General features: G+C 54.2%; 2 protein-coding genes across 6 annotated transcripts in view; one reads left to right on the forward strand and one right to left on the reverse strand.

Annotated features, from left to right (window-relative positions):
- HMGXB3 (HMG-box containing 3) overlaps positions 1 to 8,521 on the forward strand; it is a 60,954-nt gene extending 52,433 nt beyond the window's left edge. For all 5 annotated transcript variants that reach the window (XM_059888792.1, XM_002689290.6, XM_015472321.3 and 2 more), the window contains 5 exons: positions 1,946 to 2,165; positions 3,367 to 3,500; positions 4,251 to 4,367; positions 6,052 to 6,261; positions 7,220 to 8,521. In XM_059888792.1, coding sequence (XP_059744775.1) covers positions 1,946 to 2,165; positions 3,367 to 3,500; positions 4,251 to 4,367; positions 6,052 to 6,261; positions 7,220 to 7,687 — 1,149 coding nt within the window. In that variant the 3' untranslated portion in view covers positions 7,688 to 8,521. The remainder of the gene's footprint in view (positions 1 to 1,945; positions 2,166 to 3,366; positions 3,501 to 4,250; positions 4,368 to 6,051; positions 6,262 to 7,219) is intronic.
- Positions 8,522 to 8,652: 131 nt separating this feature from the next.
- The window catches only part of CSF1R (colony stimulating factor 1 receptor), a 31,509-nt gene continuing 12,487 nt past the window's right edge, over positions 8,653 to 27,674 (reverse strand). The window contains 16 exon segments of the mRNA NM_001075403.2: positions 8,653 to 9,569; positions 9,660 to 9,768; positions 10,610 to 10,709; positions 11,315 to 11,426; positions 11,505 to 11,627; positions 12,253 to 12,350; positions 12,451 to 12,542; positions 14,451 to 14,613; positions 15,302 to 15,412; positions 15,848 to 15,952; positions 16,089 to 16,215; positions 21,603 to 21,718; positions 23,308 to 23,495; positions 23,571 to 23,691; positions 23,824 to 23,939; positions 26,645 to 26,831. Of these exon segments, the coding sequence (NP_001068871.2) occupies positions 9,432 to 9,569; positions 9,660 to 9,768; positions 10,610 to 10,709; positions 11,315 to 11,426; positions 11,505 to 11,627; positions 12,253 to 12,350; positions 12,451 to 12,542; positions 14,451 to 14,613; positions 15,302 to 15,412; positions 15,848 to 15,952; positions 16,089 to 16,215; positions 21,603 to 21,718; positions 23,308 to 23,495; positions 23,571 to 23,691; positions 23,824 to 23,939; positions 26,645 to 26,831 (2,006 nt within the window). The 3' untranslated portion in view covers positions 8,653 to 9,431.

Below are 27,674 nucleotides of genomic sequence, written 5' to 3' on the forward strand. Positions count from 1 at the left end.
CAATTAAAAAAAAAAAGTATGTATACTGCTGAAATAGTTCTGTTTTTAGGGGGGTGGTGCATAATGAGATAGATGAAAACTGATACAATCCTACTGGAGCCTTCTGAGTGTTCCTTGTAGGTAAAATGAACTGCTTTTGTGTTACTATCGCCAAAACAGCTCTTTCCAGACTCATTCAAATCTGCTTGTCTGTGGAAATGTTAACAGTAATGCACCCGTGATTTGTTGAGCATTTTATCACATATGTCAGGTTCTTACTCTGTACTCAGTGCTTTACTTTCTGACTGATAGCTCAGCCTGGTGAGATTTTTGTAGATGAAGGGACTGAAGCCCTTCCAAGCTCATCCAGCTGGGAAGGGGTGGTGCTGAGACCTGGCCTTGATCTGGCTCCTTAACTGTAGAGTCTGAGCTCTTAAGCACAGCCATATTCACCAGCACCTCCTGGGACCCTGAGCTCCAGTTTTGGAAGCACATCTGGTCACAGACTGCTTGGCTTTTTGCTCTCCAGAGTAGAGAGAATCCCACCTTCCTGCAAAGCTCATGTGTCCTCGTCCTCCTCGGCACCTGCCCTGTCCCGACCAAAGCTCTTTCCTCATGGAATGGAGTAGCTCTGCCTTCACTTGCCACATGCGTGTCTCTTCTTTTCGGGGTTTCTGGCTGTTTCTTTCTAGAGACCAGGACTTAGTTTTCTCCTTTTTGTGTGTGGGATGCAAAGTTGGATAGTGCATATGAGGAGAATGGGATGGGGGTGTTCTAGAGTCTGTGAGCTAAAACAGGAAAGTATAAAGCAAAACAAATATGCAGTTGTCCATGAGGCGATTGTGGAGTTGACCCCTCCCCTTGGGGACTGTGTAGAGGAGAACCATCTGGACCGTCTACATGTGGAGCGGTCGTTCTCAGATTTCGTGGTCATAAGAATTACAGTGGACAGTGGTTTTCAAACTTCTGGTGTGAGGCTTGCTGGTCCCACCTCCAGGATTTCTGATTTAGTGCGTGGGGAGTGGGCCGAGCATTTGTATTTTCAACAAGTTCCCCTGTGGTGCTCTTGCTGCTGATCCAGGGATCACACCTTGAGAACCACTCACCTAGGGACACTTTTAAAAATGCAAACTTAGGGATTTAGTTCATCCAGGTTGAGATGGAGCCCAGGTATCAGCATTGCTGAGGAACACAAATGACTCTGATGAGGTACTAGGATCAGGGTCTTACTTCGGGGTCGCATCAGAGGGCTCACAAGAAGGAGAATTGAATAGCACAAGGCTAGATGTCTACAGTGGATGGTACGTGCTGCATGTAGAGGAGATGGCTGCATGTCGGAAGGACCTTCATGGGGAGGGAGGAAACAAAAGGGCCTTGAAAGTGGGCAAGTGCCGCTGAATTTTACGCTCATGACTCCTGCAAGCCAGGCTTAGGGATTAAGGGTTTGGCGCTAGATCTTGGTTCACATTCTCATTCTGTCCCTCACTCTGGTGGTCTGGTCTTACCTCAGGCCACCTCTGGCTTGTATGCTGCTGCTAAGTCACTTCAGTCGTGTCCGACTCTGTGCGACCCCATAGACGGCAGCCCACCAGGCTCCCCCGTCCCTGGGATTCTCCAGGCAAGAACACTGGAGTGGGTTGCCATTTCCTTCTCCGCTGGGTTGTATAGTAGTAGTTAATTAGCCAGTGTCCGGCACATGATAGGCTGGTAGCTAACCTCTCCTGGCCAGGCAGCGAAAATGACAGGCAGAGATGCAGAAGGAACTTAGGTCTTGGGGAACACAGTGGTGTGGGAGGGAGCAGGGAGGCAAGGCACTAAGATGTTAAATTTGGGGTATCCCAGCAGGATACGGCTCTCACTTTCCCTGCCCCTGCTCAGCCTGTGTTGAGACAGTAGGCTGTTGTGTGTTGTGTTGCTGATGTTCTGTGACTCATAATGTTTTGACTGTTTTTCTTTGACCTTTTAGTTCACCTGGCCTGACTTCCTGGCATCTAGTGAGGTCAACGTGGAGGACTTCTGGGCCACAATGGAGACAGAGGTGATTGAGCAGGTGGCCTTCCCAGCCAGCATCCCCATCACCAGGTTTGACGCCTCCGTCATTGCCCCCTTCTTCCCACCACTCATGAGAGGAGCTGTGGTCGTCAACACCGAGAAAGACAAGAGCCTGGACGTGCAGCCAGTACCTGGTGAGGCCACCTGCTGGTGCCTGGGGTCAGGGCACGGTCCTGTGGAGTCTGGAAGGTTGTTTGTAGCCAGACAGCATGAGTGCTAGAGAGGGGGCCAAGGCCACCCAGAGAGCTTTCTGGAAAGATAGTGACAACCTGTGACAAAATCCCCTGGAGAATCAAGTCATGTGCAGAGTTTTGAAGAGCTGTCAGCCAAATTGTCTAGGACCGACCCACAGACCTTGTCAACCTTCTGGCATGCCCTGCACTGAACGGTGGGAACCCTCTGAAAAATGCTGAGGTCAGGGCTGCAACCCAGAGAGTCTCAGGACAGACGTAGGGGGAGGCAGGCTTGCTCAGCAGGTCTTTCGGGTGGTTTTGCAGGTGCTCTGTGCTTACATGTTGAGAAGCCCTCAGGTGGCTCCTTGGAGAACATCGGTTTCCGACAACCTGGGTTTCCTAGCTGTGTCACTTGGTAGCCATGTGGCCTCTGCCGCATCTCTTCATTGCCCTAGCCTCTGTTTTTGTTTACAGAGGGGTATGATACTTTACCCACCACCTAAGTTTTTGTGACAGTTAAGTGAGCGGAGTTTCTTGTTTAAGCAGTAGGTTCTCCATTGTTCCTCAGTGTGCTGCTCTTTTAAGTAGCACGTGTGTATGTGTCTGTAAGTAACACAACTTTCATAAAACCGTCCTTTTCCTTAACAAATGCTCTTTTATTTCATTTGTAAAATCCTGGCTGCTGCTGCTAAGTCGCTTCAGTCGTGTCCAACTCTGCTATGGCCTGCTAAATTGATTTTATAAGTAAGGCCCCCACATGGTTCTGTTGATCAGTAGATTCAGGAATGTAGCATATCAAGAGCATTTTTAAAATGAGAGCTGCTGTTCCTCTTGTTGCTGCGTTTTGGTAAGCATCTGAGATCATGGTTTTGAAACTTAAAAGGTTAAAAGCCGAAGTTTGGGGGGCTGTCTGCACCAGTACTCTGCTGGATATCTTCCCTGGACCTTCAGAGGCAGAAGGCCGGTTCCGAGAGACCTCAGGCGTCTGTAGAACACCCTAAGGCCTGCCTTGAGTTCCCCTCTCTCAGCTGCCAGGCTCTGCTTGGGGCAGAGCGTGCTCGACTGTGGACTGGCCCCCGCTCGTCCATCCTCACGTGTGAGGGACTCCTAGGGCGTTTGGTGGCTGCAGCAGCGCCTCCCAGCAGCTCGTCATCTCTTGCAGGCAACGGCAGTGCCTTGGTGCGCCTGCTCCAGGAGGGCGCGTGCAAGCTTGAGGAGATCGGCTCCTACAGCGAGGAGGAGCTGCAGTGCCTGCTGAGGCAGTGTGGCATCCCCTTCAGGGCAGAAGACTCCAAGGTGGGTCTCCAGGTGGTGCTGGGGACAGGGACTTTCTGGTGGGCAGTTTTTCTGGCCAGGGATACAAATCCCCGTGACTGGGTACGTGTTTGGGACAGAGGGTGCTGGCGGGCAGGGGAGCCTGGGCGATAGCCAGCAGCTGGGTCAGGCCTTGCATGTGAGGCCCTTTGCATCCAGGCAGTTCCTCTGTTGAAGGTAGTGGGTCCAGACTTGGTTCAAGAATCCAGGCTCTCCCACTGACTGTGTGTGACCTTGGATAAACTGAGCCTCATTCTCCTCATTTGCAAAGTGAAAATAACCAAAATAGCAGCGTCATGATGTTTGCAGTGTCTGGTTATCACCTCTCCAGGCTCTTAGGAAACAAGTGCTGTAGCATTCATAGAGCACGCATGCATGTGTGCATATTTTACCCACGTATTATGTATTTCGCTCTTAAAAATCCTATGCGCTAAGTTCAGATCTAAATGTTGGCTCCTCTTTGATGCCTTCCCTGCCCTGTAAATAGTAGTAGGAGAACCCAGGCCTCAGAGCCTGGCAGCTTGAGCAGTGTGGCTGGCTCTGTCTGTGACCTGGTCCTTTCAGGGCCTTGGTGTTCCCATCTGTACCTTTAGGTATAGGACGTCGGGCTGGTGAGGCTTAAAGGCCTGCTCTGGTCTTACCAGTTGATTCACTCGCCCTGAGCAAGCGTTCGTTGCTGTGGCCAAGCCTGGTCCCTGAGCATTTACCACCGTTTAACCTTGTTCTGCTTAGGAGCAGCTCTGCTTCTCCTTGTTGGCCCTCTATGAATCTGTTCAGAATGGAGCCAGAGCTCGACAGCCCCCACCTCATCTCACAGGGGGCAAAGTCTACAAGGTGTGCCCCCACCAGGTAAGAGGGTGACGAGGAACTCGGGGTGAGCTTGTTCATGGCAGTTTACCCACACAGAGGATCTGATCCCTCCAGCTCATCCTGGAGCTGGCACTTAGGTCGCTGGGCTGCTGTGGAACAGCTCCTTCTGGTCATCACCAGCGAGTACTAAACGCGCTTTTGTGTGCTGGCCTCTGCACCAGTGGTGGAGAGTACGAGGGTGAGCGGCAAAGACCTCGCTCCTCCTCACTGCCCTCATACTGAGAAACAAAAGTCACCAAGGCCGTGGCTCCGCTGGCAAACAATCCGCCTGCAATGCGGGAGGCCTGGGTTGATCCCTGGGTTGGGAAGATCCCCTGGAGAAGGGAACGTCTACCCACTCCAGTATTCTGGCCTAGAGAATCCCATGGACTATACACTCCATGGGGTTGCAAAGAGTTGGACATGACTCAGCGACTTTTTCATGGCTTGTGGAAACGGTTCTACAGGAACTAGACAAGGATAGGAGATAGAAAGCAGCTGAGAAGAACCTGCTGCCCAGTGAGGCAGCCAGAGGAGGCTGAGAGCCCCATGTGAGCTGGGGAAGGGGTGTGACCCCTGAGTCCTGAGAGGGGAGCCTAGTGAACAGAGGAGGGAGGTGGGAGGGGTCACTGGAGGCCAGATCCTGTAGTGCTTTGTGGGCCAGAGGACCGGTTTGGATTTTCTTCCGAGAGTGATGAGGGGCCCTTTAGATGGTTTGAATAGAGATGGTCTGATTTGGGTTCTCAGAAGACCACTCCTTAGGTCTGTAGAGAGCGTGCATAGGGTGGGCATCTGCCAGGATGGCTCTGAGAGGGTTGCACCCTGTGTGACAGTCATCCCAAACCAAGACGATGCCGGGGTGCGAAGCCTCCTAAAAAAGTGAGTGATGACTGGGGAAGACAGCTTCACAAAGCCTTCAGTTCAGAGTAGGCAGGGGACTGGCCATCAAAAGGGAGTCAGGCCATCAGCCTTTTTTTATAACCCCTGAGCAGTCAGAGCCTGCTCTGAGCATCATGTTATGTGACTGGCATCCATCTCACAAGAAGGACTCGGGGGTGTGAGGGGGCAGCAATACTACCTGGAAGCAATAGCCAGCACTGCTGTGGAGGGAGGGAGGTAGAGGCAGAATTGAACACAGTGGACAGAAAGTGGACACAGAGCTGCCCTGCAGTAGCCTGGCATTTGTGGAATCCTGCTGGTGGAGGTGTAGCCTTCACCAGAGGTGCCCATCTGGACAGCTCCCTCAGGGTCTGGTAGGGGGCTGCTTGCAATACAGGTGTTTAGATGCCACCCCCAGAGGCTGATTCTGTGGATTCGGAGGGAGACCCAGGCACTTTCACTTCTAACCATCTCTGAGCTGTAGGTACCATGCAGCTTGGGAACCATCAGACTAGATGGGGTTTAGGGATGTGATGTCAAGGGGGGTTTGGAGCCAATGTCTTGGGGAGGTGGGGGGTATGTTTCAGCCTCATTTGAGGCTTGGATGCTATTCTCCCATGTGGGAGTGAAGTGGCGACTTCACTTAGGGACAGAAGCAGGAGGGAAGTGGAATGTCATGGGCTCCTATAGGATGGCGGGACTTCAGTCACGGAGCCTGATTGTTCACCATCCTAGGAGGAACTGAGTGGACCCGTGTCTGCAGATTGCCTTCCTCACCCTGTGCTGTACCCTCCGTCTCCACCAGGTGGTCTGCGGCTCCAAGTATCTTGTGCGGGGCGAGAGTGCCCTCGACCACGTGGATCTGCTCGTCTCTTCCCGCCATTGGCCTCCTGTGTACGTGGTTGACATGGCCACACCTGTGGCCCTGTGTGCTGACCTCTGCTACCCGGACCTGACCAACCAGATGTGGGGGAGGAATCAGGGCTGTTTCTCTAGCCCCACGGAGCCACCAGTGGTACGTTCCTTTCTAAAATCCCACAAGGCTGACCATGCCTCACCCCCTGGTTCTTTGGGCAGGTCTTCTGTGAACCATCCAGTATCTCCTTTTTCTCCACCAGTGTTTTGTCTCAGAACTCTGGAACCAGTATTTATGCCACAAATCTCCACTGACCTTGTGTGTGAGGCCACAGCATGTCATTTAGTGTACCCAGGGTGAAAACACAGGTATCGTGGGGGTCAAAGGGATTACCTTGCAGATGAGCCTAGAAAATTGCCACCTCCGAGGATATACTAAAGGCCCAGAGCAGCCCTACTTTGGCTTTGCCTGAATCTGCTGCATGGGATTCATTGTGTTGTGATCTAGAGGCACAGAGGCTTAGAAAATGCTGACCTTCTCAGCCTCTTTCCTCTAACTAAAAGGGGAAAGTAAGGCCACGAGGGGAAATGGACCAGTTGAGAGTCCCACAGCAGATTAATAGCAGAGCTCTGGCCTCTGTCTTAGTGCGTTGTCTCAGGCTTTGTTTCTTAGCACAGGCACTTGCCCTTTGCTGGAAGAGACATTAGACTGGTAGGAGCAAGGGGACATCATTGTCATCACTCACCTTTTTCTTATTACTTCTTGGGCCTTGCTCGCTCGTGAGTTGGTGAGGGGCATTGCAGAAGGACATCAGAATCTCTGGGGGAACCTCCCCTGCAGCCCTGGGCAGAATTGATGAGACACGGACAGGATAAGAGCAGCACTGGTAATCTGGCATCTGCTCTGGGTGGTGGCCCCTGTTCCTGTCCCCCTCATGGTATGAGGAAACAGAGGCCCAGGGAGGAGGAACGGGGGACTTACCCAGGAGATGTGCCTGCCCTGTGGTAACGGAGGACTGAAACGGAGCTGGCTGAGCCCACGGCTTTCACTCCATCCTTCACACAGCTTGGACCTTAACCTTTCCTCTCATCACAATGGCTTTCCATCTCCTTTCTAGAGTGTGTCCTGCCCAGAACTCCTGGACCAGCATTATACAGTGGACATGACAGAGGCCGAGCACTCTGTCCAGCACCCTGTCACCAAGACTGCCACACGGCGCATCGTCCACGCAGGCACACAGTCCAGTCCTGGCGACCCCAGTGCTGGACACCACTCCTTGGCCCTGTGTCCTGAGTTGGCACCCTATGCAGCCATCCTGGCCTCATTTGCAGACAGCAAACCAAACAGCGTCCGCCAGCGGCCCATCGCCTTTGACAACGCCACCCACTATTACCTCTACAACCGCCTCATGGACTTCCTCACCAGCCGCGAGATTGTCAACCGGCAGATCCACGACATTGTGCAGAGCTGCCAGCCTGGTGAGGTGGTCATCCGTGACACCCTCTACCGCCTTGGAGTTGCTCAGATCAAGACAGAGGTGGAGGAGGACGGGGAGGAAGAAGACGGGGCCACAGCCACAGAGTAAGCCGGGCACTTGCCCAGGGACCGCACATCTCAAGCCATAGCAAGGCCCTTGCCCGAGGCACATCCATCCAGGGGACCAGCCTCTGAGGCTGGGACTGACCAAAGAGCTTCCATTTCCTGAGCTCAGTGGAGCCCGGGGTCCTTGGTTCTCAGCCTTCCAGCGGTCAGAAGAGGCACCAGGACTCTCCTTACTAGACCCAGAGGCACCGTGGGTGGCGCTGTGTGTCCACTAGAGAGACGGGGAGGCTGAGAAAAGGCGGGGAGACTGCTGCTTCCCCGGGGGCGCCTGCGGGTCGGGGTGGAGGCCCTGACTGGGCCGAGGCTGCCCTTTCCGCCTGGGGATGCCGTTTCCCTCCCCTGCGGCCTGTTGCCTTTGCCTCGGGGCCTCCCTTAGCTCTGAGGGTCCCTGTGGGCTCTTTGTTCTCCCAGAGGAGGCTTGCATCTCCTGTTCTTCTGCACCCACATCTGGGGGCAGCTGAGCAGGTTGAAGGGGCGAGCCAGTGCTCCCTTCCAGGACTCTCCTCTGCCTCAGGCTGTGAGGACCCCTCCTCTCCTGGCCACTGCTGCTGCAGCTTCTTTCCTCCCCCAAAGAGGAAGTGGCTTGTGAGCATGGCATGACCCGGTGGCAGTAGGAAAACTCCCTTCTGTGAAGGGGAAGCAGACTGGGTCGTAAGGAAACAGCAGGACTGGCTCAAGTGCCCATGGTTTGCTTAGGGCACGGGAACTGGCCGTGTTAATTTATTGAGAGGAGTGGGATAGATGGCTTTTTTCCCCCCTCTCTCTTCCCCTGACCTGAATAAAGTTTATTAAATTATATGGTTTGGGTGCAACAAGAGTCAGTTCCAGTCTCGTTGTGTGGGGTACAGTGTGGTTGGGCCCCAGAGGTGCTGGGGAGGGTTACTCACCAGGGAAGGACAGAGGAGGTCCCTGGAAGTCGGCAGGGCACAAAGACACAGAGGCCGGTTGTGTTAATGGGGTTAGTTTAATGCTGACAGGGACATTCCACTTTGTGACTGTTAGTTACGATGAGTCAACCTGGAGCGAGTGCTGCTTGCTTGGTGTGGCCAGCCACACGGGTCCCCTGCCTTGCACCTCAGTATGGTGGGGGCCAGACAGAACACTCCCAAGCTTTTAGCTGCCACCTGGCTCATTGCAGCAGTACCAGACCCAGGGCGGGGTGGGGCTGTGGAGAGAAGGCTTAGAGGCAGAGGGGGACAATTAGGTTCTTCCAAAGGAGCCAGCCTGCTCCCAGGGCCTGAGCACAGCCCTAAGCATCTGTCTGCTCTCATCAAGTCACTCCGTGGGTGTCCCCTCCATTCTGCCAAGGCCCAAGGAACCTTGGTTTCTCGTGTTTGGGTAGCTCTTGGGAACTTCAATCACCAAATCAGTCCATTTCCATTGAAACAGGAGGGATGGAAGGGAGGTGGTTCCCAGAAGTGGGAACAGGTTAAGAGTGAGCTGGGTGTTCTCCCAGTTGGCATAGTGAAGCTGAGGCCACAGCTTTGAGAACTGGAGGGGTGGGGTGGGGCTCATCCCCAGTCCCCGACTGGCAGTGATGGCCCAGACCCTGGGAGTGGGGTTCTCACCAGCCTCCTATAGATCCCCCATTCCTGAGTTTCAGAGCTGGGCCGGGCTGTTGAGAGAAAAGACGGAGGGCAGAGTCGGTGTTCTCCCTGTAGTGCCCCATCCACGGAGGAGGTGCGAGCTTGGAGGCAGGGAGGGTGGTACTTCCTGTGGCCCCCTCCTCAGCAGAACTGGTAGTTGTTGGGTTGCAGCAGGGGCTGGGCGATGTCGCCCTGCTCACAGCAGGTCAGGTGTTCGCTGGAGCTCTCCTCCTCTGGCTCGCTGCTGCTGCTGCCACTGCTCGGCAGATTGCTGTAGTCCTGGGTGCAGAGAGGCCAGGGGATGGTCAGTCCCGAAGGGTCAGGCTCAGCTCTAACCGAGCCACCCACCGTGAGCCTGGTCCCACTCACCTGCTCTCTCCTGTCCACCTGAACCTGCTCCTGGAGGAGGGAGCAGATCTGCTGGAAGGTGGGTCTGCGCGTCGGCTCCAGGGCCCAGCAGGCCTGCATGATGCTGTATCTGAGACGGGAGAGGAAGCAGCAGCTCGTGGGCCTGGGAGTCATCACGTACGTGTGCACACATACGTATACACACTCACTCACTCACTCACTCCTGCCTGGCAGAGGTCCTGAAACTGAGTCAGAAGTGAGCTTAGCACAAGACCAGGGCACTTTAATCTTTCCGGTAACCCTGGGAAAGGGGGCTTTTTGTCAGAATGGGCCTGAAAATTGAGGAGAAAAAAAGCTCAGGGATGCTATCTGCCCAAGCTCTTGGCACAAAGGGGCACCCTTGCTGCCTGCAGGTAGGTTTAAGCGGCTGCTTGGTGGTAGTACTAAAGTGGATGAGGAGCTGGTTAGTGGGCTGCGTGCATCCACCTTGGCAGGGAGCGCCTGGGTGGCACAGGGACCAGCTGTGGGGAGACGGTGGCTGAAGAAGGACACTGGGCGAGACAGGCCAGTGGGCCTGCGGAAGGACTGTGGTGAGGGCAGGGAGCCAGCGAGGAGCTTGTGGTGGGCTGGCTGTCAGGAGGCGGTTAAGAGACTGCAGTGGCTAGTGGCTGTGTTGAGCAAGAGGCTGGCAGCCAGGACAGAAGAAAAGAGAAGAGCCTTCTTGGGCTCATAATCACAGAGTCCGAATTAAACATTCGTCATCTGTCTTGGGGCCAGCCCCTGTTAAGATCACTTTTTGAGAATGTCCTCCATGCTACCTGGAAAACGCTTGGAAACCCTAAACTTGCTAAAAGGGGTCCATGTTAGTCCACTCTGGGCGAGAGGAAACCTGGCCCTAGAACACTGGACTGGAAAGACGGGCCACACACCTTTCCATCCGCTTCCACCAAACCTTGGGGTACTTCGCTTACATGTTCTCTGGGGCAAACGCGGGCTGAGCCATTTGGTATCCATCCTTCACCAGCTTATAGAACTTGCTGTTCACCAGGATACCAGGGTAGGGGTTGAGCCCTGCAAAAGGTAAGATCACGGAAAAGATGATGCTCAGCGCCTGCTGTCCCCTACATCTTGGCGGGGCTGGGTGGCAGGTCCCAGCTGGACATGGTAATCGAACAGCAGCTCCCCTTAACAAGCGCTTACTACTGGCCAGGCGCTGCAAAAGGTGTCCTGCTTATTATAGACTTCTAGGATGTAGAAACCTTCGCCCAGGTTTCATTACACCGCAGAATTCCAGCACAGGCTTTGGTCGGTGGAGGACCACACCGACGGGCCGAGCCCAAGTGCTTGTCTTGGTGCCCCAGAGGTGGGCGCTGGGTCTTCAGGGATGTGCACGTTTCAGACGAGGGGAAACGGCATTCAAGGGAGGAGCAGCTGTCCAAGCAGACAGGTGAGGAAACAGCCTGGAGGGAGTGCTGTCGGGGTGGAGGGGCTCAGCCCACGTTGGGAGCCACGACACTTGGTTTTAAGATGCTTCCCCCACCCCTGCGCCCTCAGCAGCCCTTGCTCAGCGCTGACCTCCAAGCCTCCTGGGCCAGCATCCTCCAGGAGCTACAGGTGCCATGGGTCACCAGGCACCAGCCAGTCGCACGCTGAGCCCGACTGGGCCAGCAGCTCACCGAGTGAGAAGATCTCCCAGAGCAGGATGCCGTAGGACCACACGTCGCTCTGAACGGTGTAGACGCAGTCGAAGATGCTCTCTGGCGCCATCCACTTCACGGGCAGGCGAGCCTGGCACAGCAGGCCCCGGTCACCGTGGGCCCGGGTCACCACCCCTCCCCAGCCTAGCCCAGCCCTCCCAGCACTCACGTTGCCCTTAACGATGTAGTTGGAGTCATTCATGATGTCCCGAGCCAGACCAAAGTCCCCAATCTTGGCCACGTGGCCGCTGGTCAGCAGCACGTTTCTGGCCGCCACGTCCCGATGGATGCACTGGGAAGGCACTGAGGTCAGTCCTGGCCCCTCCCTGCTTGAGCCCAGGGTGCAGGGGCAGCAGCCTGGGCCCCAGAGGGCTTGGCGGATGAGGCAGTGGCCATCATTTTTGCTCCTGTACCCTGGCTCCAGTCCCTGCCTTCTACCATGACCCAAGTCAGAGAAAACACGTGGTCAGACAGGCAGTGTTGAGAACCTGCTGTGACTGGCCCTCTGGCTGAGAGCAGCAGGAGCCGCCTCAGAAGCTGGGTGGTCTGCTCGGGCCTAGAAACGGCGCTCTGGAGCTGCTAACAGGACAAGCGGCTGCCACCCTCAGGGCTGGCCCTCCCCTAAGTGTCTGTGCACACCGTAACCCTATCTTACCCTCATGCCATCCTACGATTGCATCTCTCTCTCTAGGTGTAGAAATCTGGGCTCGGAGAGGTTCGGCAGTTGCTCAAAGCCACACAGCAAGTGGCAGAGCCAGCATTCAAGATCTAGACTCCCCAGTCTGTGCTGTGAGGAGCACGGCCCCCTTCACAAACTCCATTTTCGTTCCCGTGTCCTCACCCATCTAGCCTCACGGGTTCAGCTGCCCCCACCTCACTGGGTGACCACACAGAGGGACCCATTTTCTGAGACTTACATTCTTGGAAGCAAGAAAGGCCATGCCCTGGGCCACCTGGCTCGAGAAGTGGAGCAGGTCACGCAGCTCCAGCGGCCGCCCGTCCTCCTTGTCCAGGTCTGGGGCAGGGAGAGGCATTGGGATGGCCCCGCTGACCTCCCTGCCCTGCATTGACCCCAGTAACCCCTCCTCTTTCTCAGCCCCAGCACCTCCTCGCACCTTGTTCAGAGAATGAGTCATTTGACGACGAAGTGGACACAGGTCTCATCTCCACATAGGTGTCCACACCCTGGCTGGAGAAGCCGCTGTCCCTGCAGAGGAGAGGGGCCCATTATTTCTGCTGCCCAGCTCAGGCCTCGCCCAGCCACTCTGCAGAGAAGAAGGGCCCTGAGTCAACTTGGACTTCAGTTTCTGACCCACTCACTTGAGTGATCAGCGACCTCTGCGTGGCCGTCCAGTAAGGGAGCTTACATCCTGTTCCATCTTTGGCAGCTCTGCCTGTTAGAAGGTCCTCCACTGTTCCTGATGCTAGTCTGCCCCAGGCTGTTCCTCTTCCTGGTCCTTGCTCTGCCCTCAAGAAGTGTCTCCCTCTTCCCTGGAACACCCCAGCAAGGATTTGATCTTATGCCAGGGCCCCTTCTTTGAGTCCACTTGTTTGCACTGTGCCTCTCCCTTCTGGCTTCACCCTGAGAAGCTCCAAATACTCAGACCCCCTCAGACCAAAGACTGGAAACTAGGGACAAAACCTAGTCATTCCCGCTTACCAGTTTTCTCTAGGCAGTTCTGGTGTGCAGCCAGAGTGGAGGCCTGGTCTAGAGCTTCTTAAACTAATTCCCGTGCATGTGAATCACCTGGAGAATCTTACTTGAACGCAGATTCTGACTGCAAGGCTGGAGGGGCCTGAGATTGTACATTGCTAACAGCACTCAGAAGACTATGAGCGTGTGCTCTGGGTAGCTGCTAAGATTGAGAAGCACCTTCTAATGTTTCAACCAGATAGGAGCCTGGACCTCTCACCTCCTGCCCCTGCTGTGATGAGCACCATGATGATGTCCTTACTCTAGTGTTCCCAGAAAAATAATCCAGTGTTTTACTTATGGTCTGACCATCGAAAAACTATTCTCTCCCTTGGTCTAGAAACTATACTTCTATTAATGTAGCCTGGGATCCCATTAGCAGGATTGGTTCACATGCCACTTGCTCTTGAAATCGTGAAAATGGAAGCTAACACTTGACTTCTGTTTTCATTTCAAGTTGATCTGGCCTGAGTTCCCAGCCTGCTGAGGCCCAGCATGAGCCACCCTCTCCAAAGGGTGTCAGAACTCCGAAGAGGAAGCAGATCCTGCCAGCCCGCGTGCTCAAGGTCACTGGATAGAGTGACATGGTCTCCTTCCCCTTCTGGCTTCCCAGGCTGGGTAGCTGACAGTGGTAAAATAGGAGCTCAGTGTATACCCTTCTCCTGATCCTGCTGCAGCTCCCAGCAGCCTGGCCCAGAAGCCTCACAGGCCCTGAGTCCAAGGCTTGCAGGAGAGCAGCATGGCTTAGGTGAGCACTGGACAAGACGGCAGCAGCAGGGTCCAACCAGGCTCCGCCTCTGCCTCTGACTCGTGTGTGACACAAAACTGGCCACTTCCTCTCTGTGGTTCCCCATGTGGCTCTGTCCACTTGCCTCTGGGTGGCTTCCAGGAATCACAGCATTACAGAGCGAGAGAGCAGAGACTCAGAGGTTCAGCCTGGATGGCTTCTTGGGGAAACAGGCCCACGTGGACCAAGGACCTGGCCACAGCTTGCCGTGATAACCTTGTGTTGGATGATACCTTCTCATCCAACAAGGAACAGACTCTATCCCACGTCCCCATGGCTACTCAAAATTGGGATGGGCGCTATGGGAGAAATAGGGCCGTTATCCCCAAGACTTGTCCGTCTCTAGGGCCCTGAATGGATCTTATATGCACGATAAAATGATTAACACCTGACTCCACCAGACTGTGAGCTGCCTATCTCTGCCCGCTATCCTCCCGGAACATAGTAGGGGCTCAAATATTCCCTGGACGATAGGAATAAGTAGGAGACAAACTGAAGTGCCCACATAATATGGGTGGCTACTCCCCACAGCACGAGTGGGAAGGTGAAGACCACACAGCCACCCAACCCTGAGCTGACTTTGGGAATAGACACAGGGCCCCACCTCCCAGTCCTGGCCTTTGCCAGGATACTACCTGCGGATGTATTTCTTTTCCAAGTGGATGTTCTTGTAGCCGGTGCCTGCCTCGGGATCCTGGCCTGGACTCAGGCTGGGTCCCAGCATGGCCTCAGCCTTCCTTCGCAGAAAGTTGAGCAGGTCACCATAGCAACAGTACTCCGTGATGACCAGGACAGGGCCTAGAACACCCAAGAGAGTGGGGTCAGTGCACCCTTAACCCACCACCCCACCTGGACAAGAATGTGGGGAAAGGGCAATAAGAACCTGGGCTGTGACTCTGGAGCCCCAGGTTCTAATCCTGCTTGTCTATAAGCAGCCCTCCATGCTTTCTGGGCCTCAGTGACCACATCTGTCTAGAGCAGAGGGCCCTCCGAAAAACTAGCTGAAGAATTCTTTCTTCAAAGGAAAACTAAGGCAGTTCCATGTAAGTCAAAGCTGCTATGGGAGAAGAGAATGGGGTGGGCTGAATCCCAACTGATCCTAGGACACTTCTATGGGCCCTGCAGTGAGTGCCCAGTCTCTTTGAGTGGGGGCTTAAAGTTAGATTTGAAGGGCCTCACTCCAGACCCACAGCATCAGACTCCCTGGAGTAGGGCCTGGAGATCTGCTTTCTTTGCTCCTTTTCCAGGTGACTCTGATGTCCACACATGTCTGAGAGCCACTGGTCAGGGCTCTCAGAACCGCCTGTCATCCACGAGCAGCTTCTGACTAGTCCAGGCGTCTGGCCTAGGAATTCAAGGGGTGCCCAGACAGGGATCCTACCTTCACTTTGTGGGGATGGGAAGGGGAAGATGGATGGTGTGAGGCCGCCCTGGGGCCCTCAGACACCCAAGATTGTGGCCCCGCATGCCTGCCAGGGCCCCTCACCTCCGTGGGTACAGGCTCCCAAGAGGTTGACTATGTTCTCGTGCTGGCCCAGGTGGCTCATGATCTTCAGCTCTGACATGAGGGCTTCCTTCTCGTCAGCATGCGCCGTGGCTGGGAGGTGGGGCCACAGAGAAAGGGCAGGACATGGAGGGCCACACACAGGAGACACAGGAGCAAAGCAGGGGGCACCCAGAGCGCCCAAGGTAATCAGACACCGAAAGAGGCAGAATAAATGACATGAGAGTTGTGGGGGGAGAGAGGAGAGGTGGCCTGTCACTGAACTGGTTTGGGCCAAGCTGGGGCCAAGCCAGAGCCCAGGGAGGCCTCTTATCCCAGCCCCTTTGGGGTTCAGTCAGAAGCCCTTCCACACCCAGGAGTAAAAGGAAGCCTGGAGCTCACAAAGGAAACAGAGCAGCTTCACCTGCGATCCCAGGCTCTGACAGGCCGAAAATGTGGGCGATGCCACATGACCACAGGACAGACCATCCCGGTGGTGTCCACCACCTCCTACCTGCTCCCCCATCCCCCAGCCCCTCCTGCACTCACACTTCAGCATCTTCACAGCCACCTTCAGGACAGCATCTTCCTTGCCCAGACCAAAAGCCGTGGCCTCTACCACCTTCCCGAAGGCGCCGGCTCCAAGGGTCTTACCTGCCACACACACACACACAGCCTTCTCAGGTCCTGGGGTGCCAGAAGGGCCTCTCTCTAAGGGCCCACAGGCTCCCTGCCACCCATGCTGGCCCTGTGACAGGAGGGCGTGGTGGGTGCAGAGACCCCAGCTCACCAAACTGCAGGTTGTTCCGGGGGAACTCCCACTTCTCATTGTAGGGCAGCTGGGTGGGGTCGATGAAGGTGTAGCTGTTGCCTTCATAGCTCTCGATGATCTTCCAGCGCACCTCGTACTTGGGCTTCTGTTGGGGGGTGGGGAGGGGAAGGGGAGGAAGGGTCAGCTGGGCCTGCCAGGTGGGTCTGGGACATCATCCCGACCCAGGAGGACAGGGGCTGGGCAGTCCCACCGCACAGCGCACGGAGGTGGTGAGAGGGGCCGGGTCACCCCGTGCCTATGGCACCGAGAGCCCAGTCCCTGTCTGGCTTGGCCTTACAAAGGGACCATCCATTCTTCAAGCCTCAGTTTCCCTAATTGTATATTGAAAGATTTAGGACCACGTCTGAGGGTCTTGACAGCTCTGATAATGGTAATTCCTGAGCTAGGAGGGAGGGTGAAACTATAGGTCCATTCACACACCCACCCTCCCATCTAAGTATCAGCTAGTTTATTTTCACCGGTGCTGAGATACCAAGTATAACAAGATTCAGCACGTCAACCATTCCTCAGTACACTGCTCGGTGGTGGTACGTACACCCACACTGTTGTGCAACAGATCTCCAGAACGCTTTCCATCTTGAAAAACTGAAACTGTGCTCACTAAACAACAGCTCCCCATTCCCACCTCCCACTTATCTCGTGCATCTGACCGCCCCAGGTACCTGATTTAATTGGAATCATGCAGAATCTGTCCCTTTGTGACTGTCTGGTCTCACTCAGCATGATGTCTTCAAGGCTCACCTATGTGGTTGCCTCTATGGACATTTCCTCCCCTTTTGAGGCTGAGTATTGCTCCCATCTAAATACTTCACCGAGCACCTATTCGTTTCAGGCATCACTGATTCAGAGTTGAACAAAACAGAGTTCCTGTCCCCTGGAGTTTGCATTCTAGTGGCTAAGACAGGCATTCCACTCAAATACATACATACATAGGACTGCAAATACAAAATGTAGAAAAAAATAGATTTTCAGATGGCTCAATGGAGACAATAAAGCAGGGCAAGAGGACAGAAGGAGCTGGGGACATCGGAAGACAAGTCAGGGAGGGCCCCCGGGGAGGTGAGAGGGTGCTGGCCAGGGGACCAGCGGGGGAACAGAGGTGTGGAGGTGCTAAAGGTCCTGGAGAGGCTGAGGGGCTGGAGGTGCCATGTGGCTGGAGGCGAGCAGGCACAGTTCTGAAGGCAGGAGAGTCTTGAGGGCTGCCAGTCACTGAGTGAATTCTCTCAGTGCCAGGAGAAACCTCCTAGGCTTGATGCAGGTAAGTGATGCATCGGACTTTACAAAGTTAAAGGACAGACGGAGAGAGACCCCGCGCACACAACAGTGAGCAGCTGGCGCACCCAGACTCTCCATGCTGCTCCAACCAGCCGGCTAGCGGCAGAGCCTGCCCTACGGGGGAGTGGCTGCCGCTCTCGTTCCTGCCCAGGGTGGCAGCTGCATGGGGGCATGATGCCAGGGGGTGCCCACGAGAAGTGCTGATGGAAGACAGAGTTTAGGTGGAAAGTGGAAGCTGGGGTGGGGCGTTGGAGAACACTGAGGCCTCGGGTCAGCAGTCCAACTCTCTTTCCGGTCACTCGTGGGGCATGGAGGCCAGCTGGGCTGTGTTTTTTAGCAGCTGGGCTCCTCCATGGGGCACCCTCCTCAAGGTGGGGGGAGCTCAAGTGGGTGCTGGGAGGAGGGTGGCCTGTGATTGAAGTCTCCTAGGTAGCCATCAGGAAGAACGTCCAGATGGTAGTTTGGAGGGAGAGATTGTAGTTAGACATAAGGAAGAACTTCCAGGTTCTGATTCAGAACAAGAGACTACAGGTAAATGTCAGGACAGCCATGGTAGAGTTATAGCAGATAGCCTGAAATGGGACAGGAAGATTTCCTGAGTGTCAGAGGATTCAAACCCTGCCTGTGGCTGCCTTTCCAACTCAAAAGACAGAGACAGCACCAGGAAGTATTCCTTTTCCTCTCCTGGCCACTTCTATCTCCAGGAGCCACTGCGGTGAAGGCTATCTTTTCCTCCTTGCCACTTCTCCTTCCTCTGGCCCTGCAGCTGGGCCTGAGTCAGCCGGGCAGGGGAGAGTGGGGAAGGGGAGGGAGATCAAGGCAAGCGAGGTTGTCTGGCTGGGACTTCAGCCTCTGAATCCCAGACCTGATCGCTGGAGGAAGACACCACTCTCTCCCGCCTGTCTCAGACGCCCCCACCCCTCTTCTCGGAAGGCGGCCTCCCGTTCTGCCCAGCCTCTGCCGCGCCTGCACATGGCTCCTCCTATGGAGCTCCTGGGAGCTCCTGCCCAGACGGGCCTCTCCTTTGGGTGACCTCGGAATAGAATGCTGTCAGTGCGTGCCTGCAGAGCACTTCCTGTGAGTGGGCGCTGGGCTCTACACTCAACATGCGTCATCTCACTTATTCCTTGTAACGGGCCCGGCCACTTCCCCTTGCTGACCGAGGTGGGCATGGAATCATCAAAGTCCCCATGCGGGACTGCTGTCTGGGTGGGAGGATGCTTTCTGTCTTGGGAAGGGGAAGATCTGAACAGTTCTCACCAGAAATCTTAGGGACCCTCCTGTGCATCCCCTTTATGGCCCCCATTCCCGAGAATTCTAGCCTCTCCACTGCCCCTCCCACCATCCCCCTTGCTCCTCCCTGTCACTGTCAGACATCCTTTCTTCCGCACGTCCCTCCTGCTTCTAGCCTCTAGCCTGCTGACTCCTGCCCTTTTCTCTTCCCCCTCAGCCCCCCTTGTGGTCTTTCTGGGGGCCAGAAAGGTGATGACTCAGCCCTGGGACAGAAGTAACCCTTCCCCCAATTGGGGCCACCCTCCCCTCAGGCCTGTGTAGTGAGGACAAGCCAGGCTGGCTCCCCAGGGAAGGGGCGAGGCTCAGAACCCCAAGGGGCAAAGCAAAGGACACTTGGACGGTAAGCCCTGGGGCATGGCCATCACGTTAGGGTATGGCCATCTTGACCCCAGGGATGCCCTCCTTCTCTTGTTCTTGGGTGGGCTCAGGGGCCAGTTCAATTTCCTAAATGGGATAAGAGGTGCCTGCAAGTACACATTCCAAAAATGGTCCCTTGAAAAGAAGGTAGAGCGTCCCCAAACAACAACTGACCAAGGGGCCTGGGCAGTCCAAGGCAGAAAGGGCTGAAGGGGGAACTGGACACTTCTCTGGAATCTCTGCAGGGCTGGGGAGGCAGCTCAGTGGAGTGCAGGGAGGCAGCTTTCAGCTCCATATAAGGAAGAACTTTGCAACAGAGCTGCTCAGAGAAGGAACGGGAGGCCACGAGAGTGACTGAAGTCCTGTCCCCCTGGAGGTGGGCGAGCAGTGCCCGACAACCACTTTGGGCGTGTAGTCAAGGAGATGCCCAACCTCAGACAGCCCTCCAATCCCAAAATGTGTGAGCAAACTTAGCTTCCCCAGCCAACTTCCTCCTGGGCCCAGCATGTTCATCGTCCATTCTGAGCGCTGTCCAAGCCCAGGATCTTGCTGAGTGTCCCATAGCCTGCAGTCTGCCAGTCAAAAGGTCTCATGGCCAGTGTCAGAGGTGGACCTAGATCCCTGAAGACTTGACCTGGGGCCCCAGATTCTGGAGGCTGCGCTCAGAGCTGCGCCCTCAGGCTGGGTGCTGATATGCACCGAGCACCCTGTGTGCCTCTGGGCACCCCCGACACAGCATCCGCCTGTCTACTCCAAGTCCTCTGCTTACGCTAAAACTCCCAAGGCAGGTGCGGGGAAGAAAAGGCAGCAAGGAGCTCACAGGTGCACTATTCATTTGTAACTCACTTCATTCTGTTGTTCACATCTCCTGAACCTTCAGGATGGGGTCCATACCTCCAATGTGCCTCCACCTGCAGCCTCTTCCAGGCATCAGTATTTCCGGTGCTCCCCGTGGTCTTCCCCACTCTTTGTGCACACTGCCCTCTCCCCAGAGACACCCTTGCCCTGAATCTCCTCTTCCCCTGGCTGCCTGCCCCATGCTCCATGGCCAGTCTCACCCACGCCATGCTGCCTCCTCCAAGCAGACTCCTTTCCCTGCCAGCCAGAAACCATCCCTTCACTTCTGGCCTGCCGCAGCCTTCTAGCCTGGCCCTGTCAGTGCCCAACCACACCGGAAATGGTCTTTCATATAGACAGGCAATGCAGCTAAATGGTGGAGACCGTGGGCTCTGGGGTGGGAAGCAATTAGGATTCTTGAGCAGGTCCTTCAACCTTGCTAAGCCCATTTCCTTATTGTAGAATGCTGACTGCTCTAGTCCCTGCCTCCAGATTGTCATGAGGGTAAAATAAGATGACTTCATGTTTTGCAAAATGGTTTAGAAAATGACTGTTTCAAAACCAACCTCTGCCACTGGCCAGCTGTAGACTAGGGCATCTGTCTCAACCTCTTGGAACCTTAGCTTCCAACTCTGTAAAATGGGGTTAGTGATACTACCCACATGCCATGGTTGCTGAGGGCGGTAAATGAGAGGATACAGGTAACACATGTCATAAAAATGCCCCTAAAATCACTGCTCAATCACCGATTGAGCACTCAAAAGTGACAGGCAGGGTACTAAACATCAAAGTGCAATTAACAGCAGACTTGATTCGTAATAATATTAAATAATGAAGAGGAGGGGCTTCCCAGGTGGTGCTAGTGGTAAAGAACTTGCCTGCCACTGGAGGAGACATAAGAGACCTGGGTCAGATCCCTAGGTGGGGAAGATCCCCTGGAGGAGGGCATGGCAACCCACTCCAGTCTTCTTGCCTGGAGAATCCCATGGACAGAGGAGCCTGGCGGGCTACAGTCCATAGGGTCGCAGAGTCAGATACAACTGAAGCAACTTAGCATGCACAGTGAAAATGATGGGGACTTCCTTGCAGTCCAGTGGATAAGAATCCACCTTCCAATGCAGGGGATGTGGGTTCGATCCCTAGATGGGGAACTAAGATCCCACACGCCACGGAGCAACTAAGTGGGCATATGAAAGTGTGAATAAGCCCATGCACCTCAACTAGAGAAGCCTATGGGTATCCAAAGAGCTGGTGTGCCACAGCTAAGACCTGAAACAGCCAAATAAATATTTTTAAAAAATAATGAAGAGGATGATGATGATCAGGCCTTCCCTCCACTAGCTCACCTGCCACCTGACAGAGACACAGGCCTGGCCCCTAGGGCCCCTCTTGTGCCCCTGGAAGCCCCAGCTGGGAGAGGATCCCACCTTCACCCTCCCCGACTCCCCACGGCTCTCCTGGCAGCATCTTTCCTCTGTAATCCACGCCCTCACTTTCATGGTAGCAGCCATTTCCTGCACGAGACAGCGAAGCCTACGAGAGCAGAACCCCAGCGGCTTGAGTCTTGACTCACAGCCACTCACACTGACATACAGCAGGTGCCCACTGGAGAGCTCTCGTCGTGAATGGCCAGCCGCCGGGTGAGCGGTTGTGCCCGGTGGACCCTCGCGGCCCGGTGGTGCTGCCCCGCCCCGCCCCGCCCCGGCTCACCTGCTTGTACTTGTAGAAGAGCAGCAGCAGCAGCAGCAGCAGCAAGGCCATGATGGACATGCAGGCCACCAGCACCGGTGTGAAGAGGGGCTCATCGCGGGGCTGCATGGAGGCTCCTGCACGGAGGGGCGGACAGGGCCGTGAGCTGGTCCAAGGGGCCTTTGAGACCCCGGGCCCCACTGGAACAGGCCTGTGGCCTGGAACACGGGAGGTGCCCCCGAAATTCTTGTTGATTGAACAAAGTATCCTCTCAGTAGGAAGCCTGCAGACCCTCCCCTAGCCAGGGGCAGAGAGGACCCCCCTCCAGCCCTGCTCATGCCCAGCTCTAAACCCTGCCCAGACTCACAGCCTCTGCAGCCAGGGGAGCCCCTCAGATCACGCAACCCACCCCCTGCCTGTGTAAGAAGCCTCTGGGGCTCAGCCACGACTTGAACCCTTCCCCAATGTGGAGGCTCATTACCTACACCTCTGGCTAGCTTGGACAGAGAGACCTTCTGGACTGAAATCTGCCTCCCCAGGAGGTCCCTGTAGCATCCCCGAGTGCCCTCTGGGACCACACAGCCCTCCGAGAGTCTGAAAGTCAGGCTCATGGACCCAGGTCTCCTCTTCCCACATCAGTAGCCCCAGTTCCCTTGATGCGTTGGGAAGGACCTAATTTCCACCCCCTGGCCAGATCAGCAGCATGAACCTGAGACTCAGCCTCACTTCTACCTCTTATGAGGTGTGAGAGCAAGCCTGTGACTTCTCCCAAAGCCTCAGGTTCATCACGCCCCAAGAGGGAAGGCAGGCTGCACTAAAGCAACTTCCTGGGGTTGGGTGAGTGTACTGAAATAGTGTCTGCAAGGGGCTTGGCACGATGCCTGGCACAGTGTAAGCCTTCAGCAACATGTTGGCTTTCTTCTTTGTAATATAGGACCACCAGCTTGGGACACAGCCGCCAGGGCAGTGCATGTGGAACTGGGACTCCAAGGCTAGGGCACCAGGAGCCCCTTGGAGCCAGGCGGAGGCCCCATTCTGTCCTCTCTGGGCCTGGCACACAGTGGGTGCCGAACCTGCTTTTCAGAGGACCGAGGGTGCTGTGGCCCTGTACAGTCTTGGGCCTCTCAGAATCAGACAACTCACCCACATGCAGCCTTTGTGCAATGCAGAGAGGGATGAGTCTTCCTCCAGACAATGCTGCAGTGGCAGTTGCCCCCCACGCCCACCGCACAGCGCCCCGGGTGGAAAGGACTGTCTCTGATGGAAGGGAGTCTGGGAAGGATGGGAAAGGCCGGAGTGGCTGGCCCTCGGTTGGGGGCAGGGCCTGTGTTCATTAGTCGCCTGTCCCTGTCACTCTAAGCCCGGGGGAGGCCCTGCTCCCCTGTGAGTCTCAAATGCACACTTGTGAACTAATGAGTCAGCTCAAGCGCAGGAATAAGGGCAGAGGGGCCAGATTAGGCTGCTGCTGCTTCAGGCTGCTTTCTGTCTAGATCTCTGCTTCCCCTCTGCCCTTCTCCCCCTACTACTTCCAGCCCTCTGGGTTCTAGACTGCCCATCTTGCTGCCTTTGGTCACAAGGGGCCTAGAGTCACACATGGAGAGCTAGACTCGGTATGGCTGGGATCCGCTCGGCACTGAAACTCTGGCCCTTGGCTCCCAGGAGTGGCTGGGGATAGTTCCCTGGGCGCCCCTCCTGTCGCAGCCTGGAGCAGGGGTCCAAGGCTCACCTACGGAGATGGGCCCCAACGCCCCGGAGGTGTTCCCCATGCTGTTCTGGGCCCTGCACTCGTACGTCCTGTTGTGTTCCAAGGTCCCAGGGGTCAGCAGGCTCTGGACGGTCACTTTGTGGAAGGGCTCCTGGCGCAGGACATCAGGGTTCGGCTCCTCCAGGACCAGCACGTGGGTCTTATCACATCTGGGAAGCACAGAATGTGGCCAGAGCTTTGGGGTGCCCAGCCCCTGAGCCCAGGTGAGGAGGGAAGTCACTTACCTGTTGGTGTGGCTGCTGCACTGCACCCACGTCACATTGGGCTGGGGGTACCCGGAGGCTTCACAGAGCAGGGCTTTAGAGCCACTGGAGAGGGTCCACATGACTTCTACTTCCGGGGGGTCTGAGGTAGAGAGGGTCTGAGTCTCCTCGCCTGACCGCCCACCCTGAGCCTTCTCTGCCCCAGCCCAACCTCCCCCAGCTCGTCTATCTCAGCCGCCCCAGGGACCCTGGGTCCCCAAGCCCTTCTACTCACATAGGAGGGTGAGTTCAAAGGTCAGGGTGTCCTCGCCTCTGGCATTTCTAGCCTGGAAGGAGTAGAGGCCGGCCTCGGAGGGCTTCAGGCGAGGCAGGGTGAGCTTGGAGGTGTATCTGTGTGGGAGGAGCAGGCCGTCTGGGGTGAGGACAGAGGGTTCCGAAAACCACCTTAGAGGGGGTGGTTTTATTTTTGGTCGGGGGTCTGGGGCACGAAGGCCTTGGCTGAGCCAGGTACCCAGCCTGGGTCCACTGAGACATGGAAAAACCACCAACCCGATTTCCTGAATTGCCTCTCTCATCCGCAAAGCACTTTGGTTCTGAGCTTTAGTGGAGGCAGTGTCTATACAGTGCCAGTGCGGGGAGAAGCCTCACAAGCCTCACTGAATGGATCTACTTTCACCACCATCACTGGGCTAAACAGTCCTCACTGAAAACACCAGTACCTGGTCAGCTTCTATCCCCAAAGCGCCAGCCCTGCCAGGAGGGGCTTTGAGAGGAAAGGGAGGCAGGATGCAGCCAGGGGGCTCCAGTCCTAGGATTGCCATTTCCCAGCTGTGTGACCTTACGCAAGGATACTTAACTTTCTGTCCCTTTGCTTGTTTTTCTGTGAGCGTGAGGGATCTGTATTCAGAGAGCCTAACTCATTGCAGACACTTGCCCCTTCATTGGAAAATACCTGCAGCCATTACTAGACTAAAACCCATGGTATTTACTCAGCCAGTTCGTTGGTATATAGAACCCCTCTACATGTGTCAATTCTTGAGATAACTAATACCTGCTTCTTAAACTGAAAGAATTTAACTTTTTGCATGAGTCCAAATCACCATGATGAACACACCTATCACACGGGCTCAGTTTGGTGCCCTGTGCTGAAAGGCCCCAGATTACCGAGTTCAAGGGCACCTCTCTGGTTCTTTTCCACAGGGTCCCTATTGCTTACAGACCCCTGAAACATATCCATGGATCAGCCCCCTTCCTGGTGTCTGCAGACTCCAGTTCAGAACTTCTCTTTTAGATGAGAGGAAGCTAGAAATCCTGGCTGGAAAGGACAAGAAAGGAACTAGAAGAAGAAGATGAGGACAAAGGAACATCTTTGTTGATTCTGTTGATCAACAAACAAGAATCCAGGAATCAAAGAGGTTTGGGCTTCCAGAGCTAGAAAGAGAACTCCAGAGAGTTTGGGAGTTGGAAGATGTCTGGGGATTATCTACCATAGAGATGGCAAAAGATCTCCTCTTATGAGCCAATTATGATGGAAATGTAGCCTCAAGACTATATTGAGAAGGACTCTGAGGCTGTATTTAGACATCACACGAAATGGTTCTTAACTGAATTAGGGCTGTTCATCACAGTTGTGGGAGAAGATGTGATTTCATGTGATCCACATTTCTGCTGTCTTTAATGGACCTGTACTCTCTCATTCAAATGGTAGAGGAATAGATAAAGAAGATGTGGTATGTATATACAATGGAATATTACTTAGCCATAAAAGGGAATGAAGTTGGGTAATTTTTAGAGATGTGGCTGGACCTAGAGACCATCATAGAGAGTGAAGTTAGTCAGAAAGAGAAAAATAAGGATCGTATATTAACACATACATGTTATATCTGAAAAAATTGGTATAGATGATCTTATTTATAAAGCAGAAATAGAGACATAGAGAACAAACGTGGATATCAATGGGGGAAAAGGGAGATGGGATGAAAGGGGAGATTGGGATTGACATATATACATTATTGATACTATGTATAAAATAGGTAATTAATGAGAGCTACTGTATAGCACAGGGAACTCTACTCAATGCTCTGTGGTCATGACCTGTATGGGAAAGAAGTCCAAAAAAGAGGGGATATGTGTATACGTACAGATGATTCGCTTTGCTGGGTGTAGAAACTAACACAGCACTGTGAAGCAGCTATGGAGGGAGTGTGCCCACACTCAGCTGTGTCTGCCTCTGTGACCCCAGGGACTGTAGCCCGCCGGGTTCCTCTGCCCATAGGATTTTCCAGGTAAGAATACTGGAGTGGGTTGCTGTTTCCTTACTCCAGGAAAAATTTTAGAAGTAGAACAGGGTAGAGAAATGATTATTTTCACACTTGTTATCTGTGTTCCTCCTTAGGGAAAAAACTCTCTTGTTTAGAAACTGCCTGGTTAGGTCACTTTGGGCAGGAAAGTAAGACCCTGAGGAGAGAGTCCACAGGAGACGAAAAAGACATTTCTAAAATGCTCTGCATGTAGAGTACACAGGACTCTGGGAGTGGAGGGTGGGGGCGTGCACAGGCAGACAGACCTTCATAAGAAGAGTTTTGATCCAGTGGAGAAGAGTAGCTGGTGAGAAATTCTCAGGGGTGCATGGCCACAGGTTTCTAAAGAACTTTTGATGTATCTGTGACTGAGAGATATTAATTCCCTCTAGTCCCCCAAACCTGTGTGTGTGGCTCTAGATACCTTGTGCAATTGCCATTAGGAGTGTGACTCTGAGTGGAAATCATGGGGATGGCCTTCTGCATTTGGATTAGTCACAAAAGAGGAGAATGAATAAGCTCAGGAGACCTTGGGTGACTGTCAGAACGCACACACCCAAGAAAGGATAGAATTCTTGAGGACGTCATTTAATTTCCCAAGGATACAGCACAAAGGGTACGCTAATTTCATCTACATCTCAAACACAGATGACTGATGTTGAGGCTCTACATAGTCAAGAACACTGAGCCCTAGAAATGGGAAAGTCAAGGTTGAGACAGGACCCAAGTGTGCTGACTCTTAAAGCGTCCTCTGTCTGGCTGTGGGCCATGCAGATGGGAGCTACTGGGTGGTACCTGTATGTGTTGTTCGTGGTTTCAAAGTTGAGCTTGGGCTGGGAACCAAAGAAGGGACCCTCATAGGTCCAGTTGAAACTTTGCAGGCTTGGGTAGGCCTCCACCTTGACTCTGAGTTCAAGCTTTTCACCCACGGCCACCTCTTGGAGGAGGTTCTGCTCAGAGGTTAAGTTCAAGTAGGCACTGTCTGGGAAGCAGAATGCACAGAAATCTGGAATGAGTGGGAAGATGTCCGTCTGTGTGTTCATTTGGTGATCCACCTGTGGAGCCAGTCTTTCAGCTGGGCCCTCCCTGAGTAGCTAGCATGTGCCACTCACACAGACCCGACCTGTAGCCAAAACATGCCCTCTCTCATCTTTTTCCCACCACTCCCACCCCTCTCAAAAGCTCAGGGCTTTAAACTCTTATCTCCAATTTCCTGAAAGAACCTGGGCAAATTCCTATCTTCCTTGGCACCTCTACCTCTTTTTTTATGTAATAAAGAGATTAATAGAATATATCTATCTTGTTATAACTGTATAAAATGTTTCCTAGCAGCTAAAAATGTCCCCCTTTCTGGTAGTAGTTTATATTTCCCCTTTTTCTGGTAGAAGTTTAATCAATGCAACTTCCATATCCAGTGCTAAAGTGGGCATGTGACCCAGGCCAACCAATCAGGGTGATCTGTGCCCTTTGGATCGTGATTGGTTGCGGGTAGGAATGAGTGAGTCCATGGCACTCATTCCTATGGTTTCTGTTGGAACTGGAGGAAAAGAGAAGTTTTCATTCCACTGGGGTTTCCAAGCTTGGTGCTGCCCCACAAGAAAAATATAGAGCCAAGGGTTGGAAAACAATAGTTTCTTGTCCACATCTGAACATTAAAATCCAACTGTCCCAGAAGCTCATAACCATGTTTTGTTTTGCTTTAGCTATAAGGCCAATAAAATCCTCTTTTGGTGAGGTCTGTTTGAGTTGATTTCTGCTACCTATACCTGAATTCTCCAGTATTCTTGCCTGGAGAATCCCATGGACTGAGAAGCCTGGTAGGCTA

This window comes from Bos taurus, chromosome 7 (assembly GCF_002263795.3).
Source record: "Bos taurus isolate L1 Dominette 01449 registration number 42190680 breed Hereford chromosome 7, ARS-UCD2.0, whole genome shotgun sequence".
Classification (NCBI taxonomy): domain Eukaryota; kingdom Metazoa; phylum Chordata; class Mammalia; order Artiodactyla; family Bovidae; genus Bos; species Bos taurus.